The 18,854-nt window shown below is 44.5% G+C and overlaps 2 protein-coding genes across 2 annotated transcripts; both read right to left on the bottom strand.

The window, feature by feature from the left end:
• Positions 1–9,967: 9,967 nt before the first annotated feature.
• LOC109760467 (glutamate receptor 3.1) lies at positions 9,968–15,592 on the bottom strand. The gene is made up of 7 exons (XM_020319285.4): positions 15,411–15,592; positions 13,494–13,832; positions 12,050–13,398; positions 11,697–11,974; positions 11,304–11,335; positions 10,796–11,202; positions 9,968–10,601 (listed from the first exon to the last, which is right to left on the bottom strand). The coding sequence occupies exons 2-7, from the start codon at positions 13,756–13,758 to the stop codon at positions 10,152–10,154; spliced, it is 2,781 nt and encodes a 926-aa protein (XP_020174874.1). The 5' UTR covers positions 13,759–13,832; positions 15,411–15,592; the 3' UTR covers positions 9,968–10,151.
• Positions 15,593–16,651: 1,059 nt separating this feature from the next.
• On the bottom strand, positions 16,652–18,854 carry LOC109760464 (protein CHLORORESPIRATORY REDUCTION 6, chloroplastic). Its single transcript, XM_020304556.4, has 4 exons — positions 18,517–18,854; positions 17,545–17,679; positions 17,248–17,456; positions 16,652–17,155 (listed from the first exon to the last, which is right to left on the bottom strand). Exons 1-4 carry the CDS (start codon positions 18,743–18,745, stop codon positions 16,949–16,951), a joined length of 780 nt encoding a protein of 259 aa, XP_020160145.1. The 5' UTR covers positions 18,746–18,854; the 3' UTR covers positions 16,652–16,948.

The following is an 18,854-nucleotide window of genomic DNA, read 5'->3' as shown; positions in this document are numbered from 1 at the left end:
TAGGATCTGAACATATGATCTTCCACCAAATAAACCAACTAGCATCAGCTACAAAGAGTAATCAACACTACTAGCAACCTACAAGTACCAATCCCAGACTTAGAGACAAGAATTGGATACAAGAGATGAACTAGGGTTTGAGAGGAGATGGTGCTGGTGAAGATGTTGATGGAGATTGCCCTCTCCCGATGAGAGGAGCGTTGGTGATGACGATGGCGATGATTTCCCCCTCCCGGAGGGAAGTGTCCCAGCAGAACAGCTCTGCCGGAGCCCTAGATTGGTTCCACCGAGGTTCCGCCTCGTGGCGGCGGAGTCTCGTCCCGAAAGCTTGCTTCTCATTTTTCTTCGGACGAAAGACTTCATATAGCAGAAGATGGGCACCGGAGGGCCAACAGGGGGCCCACGAGGCAGGGGGCGCGCCCAGGGGGTAGGGCGCGCCCCCACCCTCGTGGCCAGGGTGTGGGCCCCCTGTTGTATTTCTTCCCCTCAGTATTTTTTATTATTTCCAAAAATAACTTTCGTGGAGTTTCAGGACTTTTGGAGTTGTGCAGAATAGGTCTCTAATATTTGCTCCTTTTCCAGCCCAGAATTCCAACTGCCGGCATTCTCCCTCCTTATGTAAACCTTGTAAAATAAGAGAGAATAGGCATAAGTATTGTGACATAATGTGTAATAACAGCCCATAATGCAATAAATATCGATATAAAAGCATGATGCAAAATGGACGTATCAGCATTGCAGCCCCAAACTTTAAGGAACGACAACTTTGGTTTCTTGCCAAACCACAGTTCATAAGGCGTCGTCTCAACGGATTTCGATGGTGTCCTATTTAACGTGAATTCAGCCGTCTCTAAAGCATAACCCCAAAACGATAGCGGTAAATCAGTAAGAGACATCATAGATCGCACCATATCTAGTAAAGTACGATTACGACGTTCGGACACACCATTACGCTGTGGTGTTCCGGGTGGCGTGAGTTGCGAAACTATTCCGCATTGTTTCAAATGTAGACCAAACTCGTAACTCAAATATTCTCCTCCACGATCAGATCGTAGAAACTTTATTTTCTTGTACGATGATTTTCAACTTCACTATGAAATTCTTTGAACTTTTCAAATGTTTCAGACTTATGTTTCATTAAGTAGATATACCCATATCTGCTTAAATCATCTGTGAAGGTGAGAAAATATCGATACCTGCCGCGAGCCTCAATGTTCATTGGACCACATACATCAGTATGTATGATCTCCAACAAATCAGTTGCTCGCTCCATAGTTCCGGAGAACGGCGTTTTAGTCATCTTGCCCATGAGGCACGGTTCGCAAGTACCAAGTGATTCACAATCAAGTGATTCCAAAAGTCCATCAGTATGGAGTTTCTTCATGCACTTTACACCAATATGACCCAAACGGCAGTGCCACAAATAAGTTACACTATCATTATCAACTCTACATCTTTTGGTTTCAACATTGTAAATATGTGTATCACTACTTTTGAGATTCAACAAAAATAGACCACTCTTCAAGGGTGCATGACCATAAAAGATATTACTCATATAAATAGAACAACCATTATTCTCAGATTTAAATGAATAACCGTCTCGCATCAAACAAGATCCAAATATAATGTTCATGCTCAACGCTGGCACCAAATAACAATTATTCAGGTCTAAACTAATCCCGAAGGTAGATGTAGAGGTAGCGTGCCGACGGCGATCACATCGACATTGGAACCATTTCCCACGCGCATCGTCACCTCGTCCTTAGCCAGTCTTTTCTTAATCCGTAGTCCCTGTTTCGAGTTGCAAATATTAGCAACAGAACCAGTATCAAATACCCAGGTGCTACTGCGAGCTCTAGTAAGGTACACATCAATAACATGTATATCACATATACCTTTGTTCACCTTGCCATCCTTCTTATTCGCCAAATACTTGGGGCAGTTCCGCTTGCAGTGACTAGTCTGCTTGCAGTAGAAGCACTCAGTCTCAGGCTTAGGTCCAGACTTGGGTTTCTTCTCTTGAGCAGCAACTTGTTTGTTGTTCTTCTTGAAGTTCCCCTTCTTCTTCCCTTTGCCCTTTTTCTTGAAACTGGTGGTCTTGTTGACCATCAACACTTGATGCTCCTTTTTTATTTCTACCTCCGCAGCCTTTAGCATTGCGAAGAGCTCGGGAATTGTCTTATCCATCCCTTGCATATTATAGTTCATCACGAAGCTCTTGTAGCTTGGTGGCAGTGATTGAAGAATTCTGTCAATGACACTATCATCCGGAAGATTAACTCCCAGTTGAATCAAGTGATTGTTATACCCAGACATTTTGAGTATATGTTCACTGACAGAACTATTCTCCTCCATCTTGCTGCTGTAGAACTTATTGGAGACTTTATATCTCTCAATCCGGGCATTTGCTTGAAATATTAACTTCAACTCCTGGAACATCTCATGTGCTCCATGACGTTCAAAACGTCGTTGAAGTCCCGGTTCTAAGCCGTAAAGCATGGCACACGGAACTATTGAGTAGTCATCAGCTTTGCTCTGCCAGACGTTCGTAACGTCGTCAGTTGCATCTGCAGCAGGCCTGGCACACAGCGGTGCTTCCAGGACGTAATTCTTTTGTGCAGCAATGAGGATAATCCTTAAGTTACGGACCCAGTCCGTGTAATTGCTACCATCATCTTTCAACTTTGCTTTCTCAAGGAACGCATTAAAATTCAACGGAACAACAGCACGGGCCATCTATCTACAATCAACATAGACAAGCAAAATACTATCAGGTACTAAGTTCATGTAAATTTAAGTTCAATTAATCATATTACTTAAGAACTCCCACTTAGATAGACATCCCTCTAATCATCTAAGTGATCCCGTGATCCAAATCAACTAAACCATATCCGATCATCACGTGAGATGGAGTAGTTTTCAATGGTGAACATCACTATGTTGATCATATCTACTATATGATTCACGCTCGACCTTTCGGTCTCAGTGTTCCGAGGCCATATATATCTGCATATGATAGGCTCGTCAAGTTTAACCCGAGTATTCTGCGTGTGCAAAACTGGCTTGCACCCGTTGTAGATGAACGTAGAGCTTATCACACCCGATCATCACGTGGTGTCTCGGCACGACGAACTTTGGCAATGGTGCATACTCAGGGAGAACACTTTTATCTTGAAATTTAGTGAGAGATCATCTTATAATGCAACCGTCAATCAAAGCAAAATAAGATGCATAAAGGATAAACATCACATGCAATCAATATAAGTGATATGATATGGACATCATCATCTTGTGCTTGTGATCTCCATCTCCGAAGCACCTTCATGATCACCATCGTCACCGGTGCGACACCTTGATCTCCATCGTAGCATCGTTGTCGTCTCGCCAACTATTGCTTCTATGACTATCGCTACCGCTTAGTGATAAAGTAAAGCATTACAGGGCGATTGCATTGCATACAATAAAGCGACAACCATATGGCTCCTGCCAGTTGCCGATAACTCGGTTACAAAACATGATCATCTCATACAATAAAATATAGCATCATGCCTTGACCATATCACATCACAACATGCCCTGCAAAAACAAGTTAGACGTCCTCTACTTTGTTGTTGCAAGTTTTACGTGGCTGCTACGGGCTGAGCAAGAACCGTTCTTACCTACGCATCAAAACCACAACGATAGTTCGTCAAGTTAGTGCCGTTTTAACCTTCTCAAGGACCAGGCGTAGCCACACTCGGTTCAACTAAAGTTGGAGAAACCGACACCCGCCAGCCACCTATGTGCAAAGCACGTCTAGAACCAGTCTCGCGTAAGCGTACGCGTAATGTCGGTCCGGGCCGCTTCATCCAACAATACCTCCGAACCAAAGTATGACATGCTGGTAAGCAGTATGACTTGTATCGCCCACAACTCACTTGTGTTCTACTCGTCCATATAACATCTACGCATAAAACCAGGCTCGGATGCCACTGTTGGGGAACGTAGTAATTTCAAAAAATTTCCTACGCACACGCAAGATCATGGTGATGCATAGCAACGAGAGGGGAGAGTGTTGTCCACGTACCCTCGTAGACCGAAAGCGGAAACGTTAGCACAACGCGGTTGATGTAGTCGTACGTCTTCACGATCCGACCGATCCGAGTACCGAACATACGGCACCTCCGAGTTCAGCACACGTTCAGCTCGATGACGTCCCTTGAACTCCGATCCAGCCGAGCTTTGAGGGAGAGTTCCGTCAGCACGACGGCGTGGTGACGGTGATGATGATGCTACCGACGCAGGGCTTCGCCTAAGCACCGCTACGATATGATCGAGGTGGAATATGGTGGAGGGGGGCACCGCACACGGCTAAGAGATCAAGAGATCAATTCTTGTGTCTAGAGGTGCCCCCTGCCCCCGTATATAAAGGACCAGGGGGAGGGGGCGGCCGGCCAGGAGGAGGGCGCGCCAGGAGTAGGACTCCTCTCTTTTCCTAGTTGGAGTAGGAGGGGGAAAGGAAGGGAAGGAGAGAGGGGGAAGGAAAGGGGGCGCCGCCGCCCCCCCCCCCCTCCTTCTTGTACAATTCGGACTAGAGGGGAAGGGGGCGCGCGGCCAGCCCTAGCCGCCCCTCCTCTTCTCCACTAAGGCCCATCTTGGCCCATTAAACTCGCCGGGGGGTTCCGGTAACCCCCCGGTACTCCGGTATGTGTCTGAAACTCCCCGAAACCATTCCGGTGTCCGAACATAATCGTCCAATATATCGATCTTTATGTCTCGACCATTTCGAGACTCCTCGTCATGTCCGCGATCATATCCAGGACTCCGAACTACCTTCGGTACATCAAAACACAAAACGTGCGGACCCTACGGGTTCGAGAACTATGTAGACATGACCGAGACACGTCTCCGGTCAATAACCAATAGCGGAACCTGGATGCTCATATTGGCTCCTACATATTCTACGAAGATCTTTATCGGTCAAACCGCATAACAACATACGTTGTTCCCTTTGTCATCGGTATGTTACTTGCCCGAGATACAATCGTCGGCATCTCAATACCTAGTTTAATCTCGTAACCGGCAAGTCCCTTTACTCGTTCCATAATACATCATCTCGCAACTAACTCATTAGTCACAATGCTTGCAAGGCTTATAGTGATGTGCATTACCGAGAGGGCCCAGAGATACCTCTCCGACAATCGGAGTGACAAATCCTAATCTCGAAATACGCCAACCCACCAATTACCTTCGGAGACACCTGTAGAGTACCTTTATAATCACCCAGTTACGTTGTGACGTTTGGTAGCACACAAAGTGTTCCTCCGGTAAACGGGAGTTGCATAATCTCATAGTCATAGGAACATGTATAAGTCATGAAGAAAGCAATAGCAACATACTAAACGATCAAGTGCTAAGCTAACGGAATGGGTCAAGTCAATCACATCATTCTTCTAATGACGTGGTCCCGTTAATCAAATGACAACTCATGTCCATGGCTAGGGAACTTAACTATCTTCGATTAACGGGCTAATCAAGTAGAGGGCATATTAGTGACACTATGTTTGTCTATTTATTCACACATGTATTATGTTTTCGGTTAATACAATTCTAGCATGAATAATAAACATTTATCATGATATGAGAAAATAAATAATAACTTTATTATTGCCTTTAGAGTATATTTCCTTCAGTTGGTGCAAAGCGCACACGATGGCAATGTGAGGCTGAGCACGGCGGCGTGTTGCCAACGTTGGACGCAGGTGATGCCGAACCAGGGCCTGTGTGGGCATTTCCATGTCAAACTTTTATGTCTTCCTCCTCCTGTCCTCCCTGCTCACATCAGCGCCACTGCCGTGATCTGCCTCAACAACAACAAATAAATAGAATAGCAGATTGAGGTATATACATACGGCATACCTGATCTGATGTCGGTGGTGGAGTTGCGCCGTTGGTTTGTGCTTGTGGTGGTGCGCCGCCTTCTTGGAGATGCCACCGTGGGCCTGCTCCGGTTGAGCCCCCGCGCCCTCGCCGCCATGCTTGCTCGACGCGGCAGGGATGGAGGCGCTGGCGAGTGGCAACGACCATGGAGGACCACCGGCGCTTCCACGTGAACTTCAAGCCTCCGTCCGTGTCGACGACCTCCTGCGACCCGCTTTCCAAACAAAGCGAACAACGGGAATTACTCGTTGGTGGATGTCTCCGCCGGCCGTTGCGTTGCCGACGACGGCTGCTTCAGCACCGGAGGACTCCATCACAACCCATGTTTTGATCACGAGGGCGTCACTGCTGTGCTCTCCAGGTTGGTGACGACGCAGTCGTACAATACAGGCACGACTCACTGTTGAAGCTAGTGAGTACGTAGGTGAAGCCGGCGACCTGGTAGGTTGGCACGGTGACAGGTGAGGAAGACGGCAGGAAGCCGGCATGCGCGGACGCAATGTCCACGACGGTCAGCCGGTGGCCATAATGGCGGCGGGGACCATCATGTATCAGGCCAAACCATCCACACGAAAACATAAAAGACTCATAACTCCACACTGATACTGATAAATCTACCATAGGTATAGTATATACTAGCATATATGCCTATGCGTTGCAACGGATGAATATTTTTATTAGTTGTAGATCGGAAATTTTTTTGAAGCAACCATATATTTCATTAGACAATCTGTTCATAAAGATTACACATATGATTATCATACGAGACAAACATGCTTGTCAAGCAACTTTGCACAAAGAATTTCACCAGAAGTAAAGTTAATATTCCATCCTTGGAAAAACATGTGCCTCGCCGAAACGTAGTCCACAAAACCTCCTCCGTCGTCACATTAAGAGCAATATCAAGCATAGCTAAAATATTAAGAGCAATACCAACGCTCTCTTGTTTGTCATTTGTGCCATTCGTCTGCCTCATCTTCTCCTTCTCTAGTTGTCATAAACAAAATAAATATCTCTCGGGAAAAAAATAAACTACATTTAAAAATCTAACAGATGGGCAAGGCCTATATTTCCAGGTGCATACTTTTTTCTAACACACAATGAAAATCCACAGTGGGAACAACTCTATTACCATTAGTGGTCATAAGCTAGTTTGCATCCATTATATCCTCCAAAAATAAAAAGGCATAAGCAACGAAACACACAAAAGAACACTTCCTTACTTCTTTGTGAATTATGATTAGCAACTTGACTCCATTTGACAATAAAAATTAACTTTGTTTCTTTCTGACCATTAAAACTGAATAGGGCCACAATTTCCTATGGAAAGAAGAAACTTGGCATCCAAAAAATAGCACTTTGTACAATGTTTTAGTAATATAGCTCAATGCAAGCCATGGTTCAGATTACTGCTCAAAATTCAAATAGTATTGAAGTTTAATTTACACTGCATCACAGCAGCTTCCAATTCAAAGTGAGTCGAGTGACAATTATTTGTTGTTAAAAATACTCTGAATCCTCAGCTCTAAAATACATCGCACTGCATAATCATGGCTACGTGTAGGCCTACATTTACCTTGTCTTTCTCTGCGGCGGCTACAGCCATCCTGTCCTCCTTCTGCTGCTTCTTCTCTTGTCCTTGTACAATTTCTTCTCTTCTACTTCCTTCTGGACTGGTCCTTGCCTGGCTCCAATGCAGCAGCATCGGAGGACAGAGAAAGCAGGTAGGTGTAGAAGAAGTTTCTTCCATCACAAATACATGAACCACATACCCTGGTTGACTGAGAAAATATGACATCGAGGTACAGAAGAAGCAATTTCTTGCCATGATTATCAAAACACAGGTACGGTGTACCTGTGTCTCGCGGGGTCCTTCTCTGCTTGGATGTGGAGGCCGAGCGGCAGCTCCGTGACAAGCTGAATTGTCGGTTCTGCGACCTTCGCGTCGCCATGCCGACCGTGTCCGGGGAGCACCACCGCCGCGTACTGCATGGTCAAATACGGCGGAACGAGCAGTCCAAGTGGGAGTTCTTACAGCCCTGCACGGTGATCAAGCTGGCCATGTTCCACAACTGCCACCTCGGCAAAGCCAACACCGCTGCCGGCAACACCATCAAGAGGATGGGCAAGGTGAGGATACGTCTCTCGATGCTGGAGATGAACAAGGGCTGCACTAACATGCTGGAGATAAGAGGAAGAAGAGATAGGATGAGTAGGAGAGATGAATTTTGCCACCTCAGCCAAGACTGGCCAAAACCCCACTGAGTCAGCAACGATACGATACTGGGTCAGTTGAGACGAGGGACTAAAGTTATCCGGTTTGAAGAGTTGAGGGATCAAATCTAGACTTTCGAAAGAATTGGGGATGAAAAATATACTTTTCCCTTACTATCAGACCAGTGAGCCATGGGCCCGTGGCGTATCCAAGAAACGCGCTGTTGAAGTAAAGGCTCTGATGCGAGCGCCATGAATATATATGCCTGCAATCATGATTAGAAACATATACAGTATACATTTCGCATAGGTTGATTATCTTGGCAGCCTGGAGCATTCGGATTAGCAGAAATGGCTTCGTTTTTAAGGACAGATTGCCAAGCCTATATAGATGCAGAAAGATTTCTAAGGATGAGCTTGAGCTGATCCTTCACAGAGCTAATAGGGCTTCTTATGCCAGCTTCAGAACCTGGGTGACCAACTCTTTAGCACTTGCTTCTCTTTTCTTTCTGCTAGCCTTACTTATGCACATACTTCTATAATTTAAAATATTTACAGAAGGCGAATTATTTACAGTAGGCAATTCGCCTACTGTTTTTCCTCAAAAAAGACAAGTATTGAGCAGGACGAGAAATATTGTGTGTGTGTATATATATACACACATTATTTATTTTTCTTAAGAAAAAAATTGCTCCATTGCATACAAAAACCATTCCTGTTTAACAGATTTACAGTAGGAAATTTGCCTACTGTTTTTCCTAAAAAAACAGGTATTGAACAGAATGATAAATACATATATATATATATATATACATATATATATATATATATATATAATGTATTTTCCCTGGGAAAAAATTGATCCATCGCATAAAAAAACTCTTTCTATTGTTGCTCTTCTGTTTTCAAGAAAATAAAGAATCTCCTATCCACCTCTAATAGCACAATATATTAAGTCAATCATTATGACTAAATTAAATAAAAAAGCATTGGCACTAGTTTCTGTTTTCCCCTATATCAACAAGCATCCAGTTGTTATGCCTGCAGAAAAGTTACAGCAGAGTTGGCACTCCCAATGTAGCTACCATAACTGTCAATTTGGAAGAAATCAGAAAAGCAAACCCAGTACCACTAATCCCTTGCTCCCAGGAAGTTGCGGCATCCCTGCAAGAATTATTAACTGAGAATTATTATCTGTTTATGATAGCTGCAGTTTATTTCTCAGAGATGCATGCAAGAACCGAAACTGATGGATTACAAACCTGCAGGAAATTCCTCTTTTGAGACCAGTGCCTTGGTGTTCCTTATGACTTGAGAGAAACAAGTAGCTAGCTTGGGATCGATGCAGTTGCATCAATTGGAGCTAATCCATAAATAATTTTGTGTAGGCAGAGAGTTATAGAAATAAAAATACAGTGTCCGCCTTTTTCTTCACTTTCCTGATAAGATCATAACTATTTCTTCCTATGTTCTCTTTCATTATCTTCTTTAGAGCTGTGGAATGCTAACACATTTATCTAGCGACCACCCTAACATAAGCTTCAAAGCTGCCCTGAACAAAACTCAAGACAAAACAGAGCAAAAAAGCTACAGTAACACATTTTTTGTGCAGCTCCATCTCAACTAGTTTGTGAATGAACATCAAAGTTTAGTGCTACAATATACAGGCAGCCTGCAGACTCGGTCCACTGCATAATGTTGAACTGAAGTACCCACACAATCTAACTGACTTGGAATAACCACATTATGCCCAATCTAACACATGAACAGACCACACAACCAAACGCCGAGTCTGAAGCGGGCACAATATCCCCCAAAATACAGTCACACAAAGAAAAAAGTGATCATTCCTTCTCTTATTTCTTAAATTTTAGTACTTACGAAGTATTTTCAACCCCCTCTATACACCCCTGGTGCCTGGCTTTCCAACCTAGGTTAGTCGACCCCAGTGTTGTTTCACACAGAACAGTTAACCACCTGACCTAAGAAAACCATGCACTAGCTTTTGTACAGATGAACTAGCTTTCCATGTCAATAGCGGTGTCATTTCTAACTGGCCTGGCCGGCCTTTCTATGTCAAGGGCAGTAAGGCTGCTCATCAGCGTTGTTGGTGTCGAGCTTCTAAGCAGGCTCATGGATCGCCTCTCCATGTTCTTTGGCGTCTCCTTGCTATGGACGAACGAGATGAATCTTCTGAGGCTCCTCCTCGGATGATGTTTCAGGTATTTGCGTAGCATGATACCAAAGTAGATGAGCAGCGCGAGGACACATGCCACACCACAGATTAGGAACAGGCCAAAGAAGCTCTCGAGGCGGAGCTGGTCCGAGTCAACAAACTCGCTGTTGTCAGTTGTGCAATCGCCTGTCTTGACCCACTTGTCACGGATCCGCTGCAGCTCCCCATTCTCTGACAATGAGAGGATTGCGGTGGACAGGTCTACTTGCAAAGGGGAGTCCCTTGGAAATGCCTGGTAGAATGAACTTTGTAAGGTGCTACATTTTGATTTGTGAAACAGAGTACATGTAGATTTTAGACTTGCAGCAGCAAACAAGTGCAAGGAAAGTTGCATAATACTAGCTGTTATTCCAGGATTTTAACACCAAAATATTGTGCTCTTATATTCTCTACCTATATTAAAGAATATGGTTTAAATGTACTTACAAAGCCCCATCCTCTGCTGGTGAAATCTGAGCCAGCTACAGCAATCTTGCAGTAAGTTGACAAAAACAGCTCAACATAGGGGCGCTCGTCAACAATAGCCATAACACCTCCTTTCTTAGGGCCTAGCTGCAGGGCATCAGCGTATTCTTGTGGGGAACCAAGAGCTCGTAGCCTTGACCGTGAGATATTCAGTTCATTAACCATGTAGTCTTGTGCAAACGAACCAACTTGGAAACCAACAGGATCATCACTATTTTTCAGGTCATTGATTCCTTTTATAGAAGTATCAAGTTGTTGCACGGTCAGGATGGAAGTAAGACTCGCGGTATAGCTGGATACAATGATCAAAACAACAAATAGCCATATGAGTAACACACCGCGCCCTAAGGTGCTCATAGTATTTTCTCCTGGGAACAAATACATATGAAATCATGAGTCGTGCGCCAGAACAAAATGTTACTTATACCAAAAACAAGAAACACATAATAGAGAAGGTTGGTTTACTCACTGTGGGAGAAGAACAAAGTCGAAAAGCTGAACCTACAGGCAATCAAAATTGAGATTATAATCACACATTTGAGAGCAAGAAATCACGCCTACAAGAGCATTTGGCGATACATGTGGAGAAGTGCAAAGACAGAAGAAAATCATCATAATATTATTAAGCGAATATACAGCTAAGTAGGACCCACTTAGCAAAACAGGTCTATAGGTAGAGTTCTTGGTTCATACTGTGCATACATACGTCCCACCACAAGATAAATAGTTCACGTGGTATGTTAACAGGCAACTGTTATAAGGTTTCTCTGTATGCACAAGACTTGGTGGACCTTGACATTTCTAAAGAAAACAGAACTGACATACAGGAAGACGATGCAAAAGGTGCACGTCAGCTTCTTACCAGAAAATAGTTATTATTTGTTGACTTGGTGGACCCCGGAAATCCTCATTGATTCGATGTTCAAGAACCCAAACAACCACACCCACAATAAGAAAGAACAACCCTGTAACACACCACATCTCCAAAGTAAATGGCTGCAAGAATGCCCAGGATGTTTTTATATGCTTTTTAACCGGAGCCAAGATAACCAAGCCTGTTTCAATGAATGGCTGGGTGAAATCAATAGTTACTGTCCGGCTCATTGTAATTGCGATATCCCCTATGGCTGCATCAAACTCCTGCAGGATAGGATGCCCTAGGTCAGTACGGTATGACAAAATGGTTAGGAGAAGAAAAGCAAAAGTCATACTTACATTTGATTCAACCATATGTATGAGTTTGTCATAATTAGGATTTTCAGTACCACTCCCAAAGGGTATGAACTTGTAGCTAACAGGATAAGGAAGCAAAGACAATGCCTGAGTAAAGACATCGATGCAATAACCTTTAATTGACCCAGTACCATTGTCTTCCGTGACGAACTCTTTGAAGCTAAATCTGTTGGGAACGCCAATTTTCAACTCCTTGGCATTAGAAGGAAAAACCCATCCTCGAGGCCTCTGTGCAGTCTCCCCAGGCCAAATAACATCATAGAGATGCTGATTGGCTAGAGAAGTATTAGGAGGCTTTGAATATAGAGCCTCTGGAGAGATGGTCGACAACAAGCCAGAATAATTTGACCAAAAACCAACAGTCCGCATGCCATTTCTGATGATGTTTATGATGTCATATGCAGGATGAATGAGGTCACCTGAAGCATCGAATTGCACTTGCCCAGATGCCCCAGTGAAGTTTACCTTTCTAATATTCTCCAATAATTTATTTCCCATGTCAAAAATGCTCATTGCTTCAAGGTGAAGAGTCTCCCCAGCTTCATCGTGTAACTTTGAGTCATTTGAAAAGGAAATCCTACCACCATCACCGAAGAAGGCATCCAGAGCCCGAGCTAATGCCCAGACACTATCATAAACATAAAAACCATAAGTATTTACACGAAGATCACTATGGTTGTACTTATGACTTTGGCTGCTCCACTTGGAGATCAAATTACTCTTCATCTTTGAGTTGGGGATATGTGGCCGTAAAGTAAGAACACCTTGCATGCCAGATATAATGTCAGCAGGAACTGATGAATTAGCATCAAGATAGGCAGACAGCCAGTCAGTTGCAATCCACACATAGCTGTTGCCCATCATGTTCAGTTGGTTTGCCATAGAGAAAAACTTGAGTCCATGTTCAGCTCCAGTATGGAGAATGATAACACGAGATTCCATATAACTGACACTAACCAACAAATTTATGAGCTCACTCCTTTTAGCATTGGAAGGAAAACTCACCTTGTAGGAGATTTTGCAACGCTTTGCAGTGAGTGCATCATCCAAAGCAATAATTCCATTTCTACCATAATCATTATCAATGTATATGGCAGTCACTATCTTCCAGTGGTTGTAGTCAACAAGTGCTGCCACGGCCGCCATTTGATAGAGATCACTGGAACCAGTTCTGACAAAGAATGGGAACTGTATCGTTGAAAGAGTTGCATCAGAAGCAAAGGACATCAGAGGGACTCGGAGCTCATTTGCTACATATGAAATGATATGAGAAATTGTGGAGCACTGGGGGCCAACGATTGCAATAACATCAGTCTCCATGAACTGCAAACCTGATACAAGGAATACGGTATCATTGTCATACTTCCATGAACCAAAAATTATTTTAATGATGCGAAATGAATGAGTGACATTAAAGCTAGCCTACCTTGAACCATGCCAAGGAAACCATCAAAGCAATTTGTATCCTTTATTTTAACCTTTAGTGTAGTTCCATTTAGAACTGTTGGATCAGAGTTGATATCTTCCAAGGCTGAACGGATGGCAACCTCCGCAACACCTCCAGTGGTGGAGTTAAATTGAAGAATGGAGCCAATATTCACAACAGGAGGCCCTGCAGCTAAACTCTTGCAGATGCCACTAGGGGATAGGAGCAGAGAGAGAACCAACAACGTGAGAAAAGCTATCTCCATTGTGCCTCAAATGGTTCAAAGGCTACTGGACGCTTGTCTGCATGTTAGCAACTTATTTATGTGCTGAAAACCCCCTGTAAAAAAAGGACCACATAACAGATGTTACCATCACACCAATGCATAATTCTTGTATTCCCTAAAGTAAAATAGTCCATGTAAAAGAGTACCAACATTTGAAAGGCTCGGTCAAAACGTTTGAAGGAAAAGGACAGCAAAAAAGCAAATGCCAATTTGAATGAAGCAGTTGCAGTTATTAAAAAAATGGATTGAATATCGCAAAGAAAAGCAACTTTGCGACATAGATCCAATTGAAGCAATGAAGGAAATGTTAGTTTTAGTATGTGCCTGAATCATTTATATTACCCAATTTATATTACTGTTAGGAAGATATAGATCCAAGGTTGGGCCGACAAGCATCCAAGAAAGTAAAGATGCAATGTGGTCCTGAAGTGAAAGCCAAGGCACTTGGCGTGGCCATACTACTCTCAACAGATTCCAGTTTGCGCACACTTTTGCTATGCAGAGAGAGAACAAAAGCCCGTAGGTGACAAACTTTGGGTTATGCCCTTTGTGCCAATCAGACAGCAAAAAAATGAGCGAACATAACAGAAGATATGAACTATATATATTATGCTTAAGATGGGGTGCTTCCTGCAAGAGGAAACAATGCCTGGGACGGCAATCAACCAAACGGCCTCAGCACAAAAAAAAAATTTAACGAGAGAGTAGCTGCGACAGGATTATTACAACCAAGCTACAGCTAGAAAGTCTATGAAAGGAAGCATGATGCCAAATAGTAGTAGAGAAGCAGCTGGAGAAGATGCATGAACAGAGATGATCAGCTGGCAGGAAACCAGGATTACTATGTGCTTCGTGGACATTTCAGCAACTGAGGGTGAACGGACTGAAACCTCGAAGAGCCGGAACGAGACCAGCCGGACAGACAGCAAAAAAATGAACGAACATATCAGAACATAGAACTATATATATATACTATGCTTAAGATTGGGTGCTTCCTGCAAGAGGAACGGCAATCAACCAAACAGCCTCAGCAGATTATTTATTTATTTATTTTGAAATAAAGGGGTTCCCCCCAGCCCCCACTTTTATTAAGCAGAGGCCAAAGCCGGCCACATCTACATCGTTAAACAGCGCTCAGTCACAGCCAGAGAGTAGCCGCTGACAGAATTATTACAACCAAGATACGGCCAGAAAGTCTATGAAAGGAAGCATGAATGCCAAGTTGCCAACTAGAGAAGCAGCCGGAGAAGTATGCATCAACAGGAAATGAGTGTATTATGCATTTCGTGCACATTTTAAACAACTGACGGTGAACGGACTGAAACCTGAAAGAACTGGAACGAGACCAGCCGGACAGACCACAGACGTACACCCTGCACAATCCATCGAACACCTCGAGGGCGGGCACGCAAGAGTAGGCCCAGCGGCAACATCAGCACACAGCCGCCATTACCGGGGGATCAATCCACAACCGGCACGCGGCTCTTCCTCGGATTCCTCACCGAGACCCCAAGAAACGGCGGGAATGGCGGCGTGGCGGGCACTGGCAGCACCGCGGCAGGGAAGTACTGTAGGACTCTAGGGGGCGGGTGGCGATTCGAGAGCAAGCACAGAGAGAGATTTCGACTTACGGGTTGGCTTCCTTCGGCCCCCGCCAAGAGGAAATGTCGGCCTCCCGTCGGACGCTGGCCGCTGCTGCCGCGGCGCCGGCGCCGCTCGACGACGACGAGGAGTGGACTGAGAGCAGACCGCGAGCTGCCTCTGTCGGTCGAGCTCTTTATTTTATTTTAAGTGAGTGGTATTTATAGCGGAGGTGGACGACGGAGGAGAAAGAAGGGAGACGGAGACGGTGTTAACCTTGCACGATGACAGTCGGGGCCCACCCGAATATTCAACTGTCATAGAATTAGTTAAGTTGACCCAAGTCTAGATTGCGCCAGAAAGATAAAACAAACAAATCAATATGTTAAATGTTCCAAAAAGATATATTTGAAAATGCTTGAACCGAATGGAACTTCTCCTGCTAAATGTAGTTTGAAAAACCCCTATGATTTAATCATAACTCATACATAAATACTCCCTCTGTAAAGAAATATAAGCCCGCTTACGTCACTGGAGTATCAAATAGCGAGACACATGTGGCGATTCCATCAATTTTAAACTCCATAACTTTGATCGGGCCTTCAGTAGGCATTTGTTTGAGTGTGTGTGTGTGTGTGCGTGCGTGCGCGCGCGCGTGTGTGTGCGCGCCTTTGTGAGTGTACGGTCAATGTTGATTCTCGGAAAAAGGGAAAGTATGCAAGCAACCTGCTCGAAGAACCCTAGCTAGAGTGTGTGACCGGCCAAAGAAAGGTATTAGATCCGATTCCGATGATCTAAGAAAGGTATTAGATCCGATTCCGATGATCTTTATGTTATGCAGGGTGAGATGATGCAGACTAGCATGCCTGCAGGCAAACAAAATAACTGTCAGATGATCCAAGTCAACCTCGGCTTGTTAGTTCAGTTGGCATTAGAAACTGAAATCAATCAAACGCGTGTCACGAGCTAAACATGGCGCGGCGGAGCCATGATTAATCGAGCACCTGTATTTACTGAGCAAGATTACAAAGGTGAGGTGAGGATTTTTTTTATTTTTTTTTAGAATCAGGTGAGGATTTTGTGCTGGCTGCTTCATGTGAAGTTCATGCATTTCAATCCTCAAAAAAGGGAAATTAAGTCCATGCATTTCCAGGCAGAACATATGTGCATTCAGCCTTATTCTTAGTCGGCCTTACAAGCTAGGCATTTGCATCCAGCCCTGCAGCTAGTGTTTCATCACATTCACTCCATGCACAGAACAAATCTTTATAGCTGAAAAACCAAATGATGCTTTAGTTGTTTCTGCTTTTTCTTAATGATTAATTCCGCGTCCTTTTAAAAGCGCGCATTTCATAAAAGACAAAAAAGGGCTATACACGCATGTGATTAGCATCTGATGCTGCATGCCCGGGAAAATCCTCTAGGCTTTACGCTCAAAATACTATCCCTTGCGTGACTACCTTCTTATACATCCTGATTCATTGATGTCCTGTATACAAGAACCACTGGTATACACTATGTATAGCACCAGTAAGTAACTGTGGATTATATGATATCTATTCTTCACCAACTGTTTCAGTATAAAGATCTAGAGCTCATCAACAGGGTACTTCTCGATCAAATCAAACAACTCATCTCCGATGCCGAAACCGAGCATCTTGGCCATGTCGCCCGTCTTCAACCTTGGCTTGGCATGCTTCTGCTGCTTCAGCCACGAGTAGACGAGGAACACTTTCTTCATCCCAAACAGCTCCAACGCCTCAGGGTTGAAGACTACGCCGTGACGCATACTCATCTGCAGTAGTAGATCGTAAATTTCATCACCTCTGAACATGACACGGATGAGACCACATGTGCTGATTTCAGATAAATGGTTTGTACGGTTACCTGGTGAGGGACCAGCATTGCAGCATACCTGGCGAGCTCACCGGCTCTCCAGTCAAGCACCACCGGAAACCAAGGGTAGGAGGCATCAAGCCTCACAAACCATAGCCTCACGTCCGGGAACTCCGACAGCTCCCGTGTGTCGTATGGATCCTCTCTCTCGTAGTTTATTGTGAAACCGACAGTTCGGTCCAACAGATTTCTTGATTGAGCTGAATAATGTGCATAAGATTCTGTTCAGTTATAGCCTCCTGGTGCAAAATGCAGTTGCATGATGTTCGAGGGATGGCCAAGGACTACCTGTAGTTAGGGAATTCAGGTTGCCAAGGGCGTCTTGGACGGGCGATAGGTCAAGTGCTCGGATGATATCCTTGTTGATAACAATCTCGATGCGCCCTTCGGTAGGTGGTGGAGGAGGCTCAACTTGTGGTGCATCTAAGAAAGCCATAAAGGATATCAATTGAAAGCAAAATATATGAGCTCACTCAAGGAAAACAACGATATGAATTCCACGCCACGCACACACTATATTCAACCGGTTCGGATGGCGGTCGCATAACAGGATAGGAGTCTAGGGAGCTTATCCTTCATATTGCCATTCCGGTTGTGATTGTCAGCATGAACTTTGATTTTTTTTATTTCGCTCCACTTGCGAGCTGTAATACTTTGACGACTTTGTGATACTTTGCGAACTTTTAATAAGATGGCTGCATGCATCATTATGATGCAGAGGCCGGGGGTACGCCTCCATTTTCAAAAAAAACACTATTATGTGAGGACTTTATAATCTGACTGACATACGACAATCGAATCCTTCACCCTTGAAGAAGCCATTAGAGTAGCTGAACAGGGCATAACAGGGTGCCATACATGAGAGGCAGTTGTAGGCACTGCATTTCCAAGGCACATTCCCTGTCACTTAACATCATCATGTCGATTGGAAATAAAACCAGTTGTGTGTGGGTGGCAAAATTGTAGGCCTTGACCAATGCAGAATTGGTGTATGCTATGCTGTACCTCTCCAGAATTACTGAATACCAAAATCAACTGCCACAACGACTTTGCACAAATAAATTGAGGACAGGAACCAAAATCATGGTTCCGATTGTGTCATATGTTGAGATCTCGTCATATGTTTCGCTCAAAAAGAAGAAGATAATGCCGTCTGTTAATGTTGCGCCGTGAAACTAATCGTCCCAGGGAGAGTTTGGGGTGGTATTTTAATTGGGTTTCAGTGAAGTGGCTGCTAATGCTAATGTTGGTAGAGCTCACCGTCTTGGTCGGAGAGGGAGAGGTCGAAGTTGCCGGAGGGGTTGAACGCGACGCGGAGAGCCTGGAGCTGGACGCTCGGCGTCTTGGGACCGGAGCAGCAGAGGAAGGCCGCAGGATGGGGCGGCGAGCTGCTGGCACCGGTGCTACTGCTGAGCCGCCTCGAAGCAGGGCGGAGCGAAGCCACGATAGGGTGGTGGTGGTGTACGGCGGCCGCGGCGCCGGCGGCCATGGAGGTAAGTAGGTAAGCTAGCCGCTGGCGTCGTGAAGGGAGCAACAGCCTCCGGCGAGCGGCCCCCCGTGGCCGTGGGTCTATCTTATCCGTTTATCCTGACTTTTCT

Source organism: Aegilops tauschii, chromosome 6 (genome assembly GCF_002575655.3).
Source record: "Aegilops tauschii subsp. strangulata cultivar AL8/78 chromosome 6, Aet v6.0, whole genome shotgun sequence".
In the NCBI taxonomy this organism is placed as follows: Eukaryota; Viridiplantae; Streptophyta; class Magnoliopsida; order Poales; family Poaceae; genus Aegilops; species Aegilops tauschii.
This window is presented reverse-complemented; position numbering and strand designations above follow the sequence as displayed.

Coding starts and splice junctions, on each gene's coding strand:
- LOC109760467 (XM_020319285.4), bottom strand. CDS start 13,758: ATGGAGATAGCTTTTCTCACGTTGTTGGTTCTCTCTCTGCTCCTATCC. Junction 11,336..11,696: donor CAAATAATAACTATTTTCTG/GTAAGAAGCTGA, acceptor GATTGCCTGTAG/GTTCAGCTTTTCGACTTTGT. Junction 10,602..10,795: donor CCAGCAGAGGATGGGGCTTT/GTAAGTACATTT, acceptor TCATTCTACCAG/GCATTTCCAAGGGACTCCCC.
- LOC109760464 (XM_020304556.4), bottom strand. CDS start 18,745: ATGGCCGCCGGCGCCGCGGCCGCCGTACACCACCACCACCCTATCGTG. Junction 17,680..18,516: donor CTCCCTCTCCGACCAAGACG/GTGAGCTCTACC, acceptor TGGCTTTCTTAG/ATGCACCACAAGTTGAGCCT. Junction 17,156..17,247: donor CAATGCTGGTCCCTCACCAG/GTAACCGTACAA, acceptor CTACTACTGCAG/ATGAGTATGCGTCACGGCGT.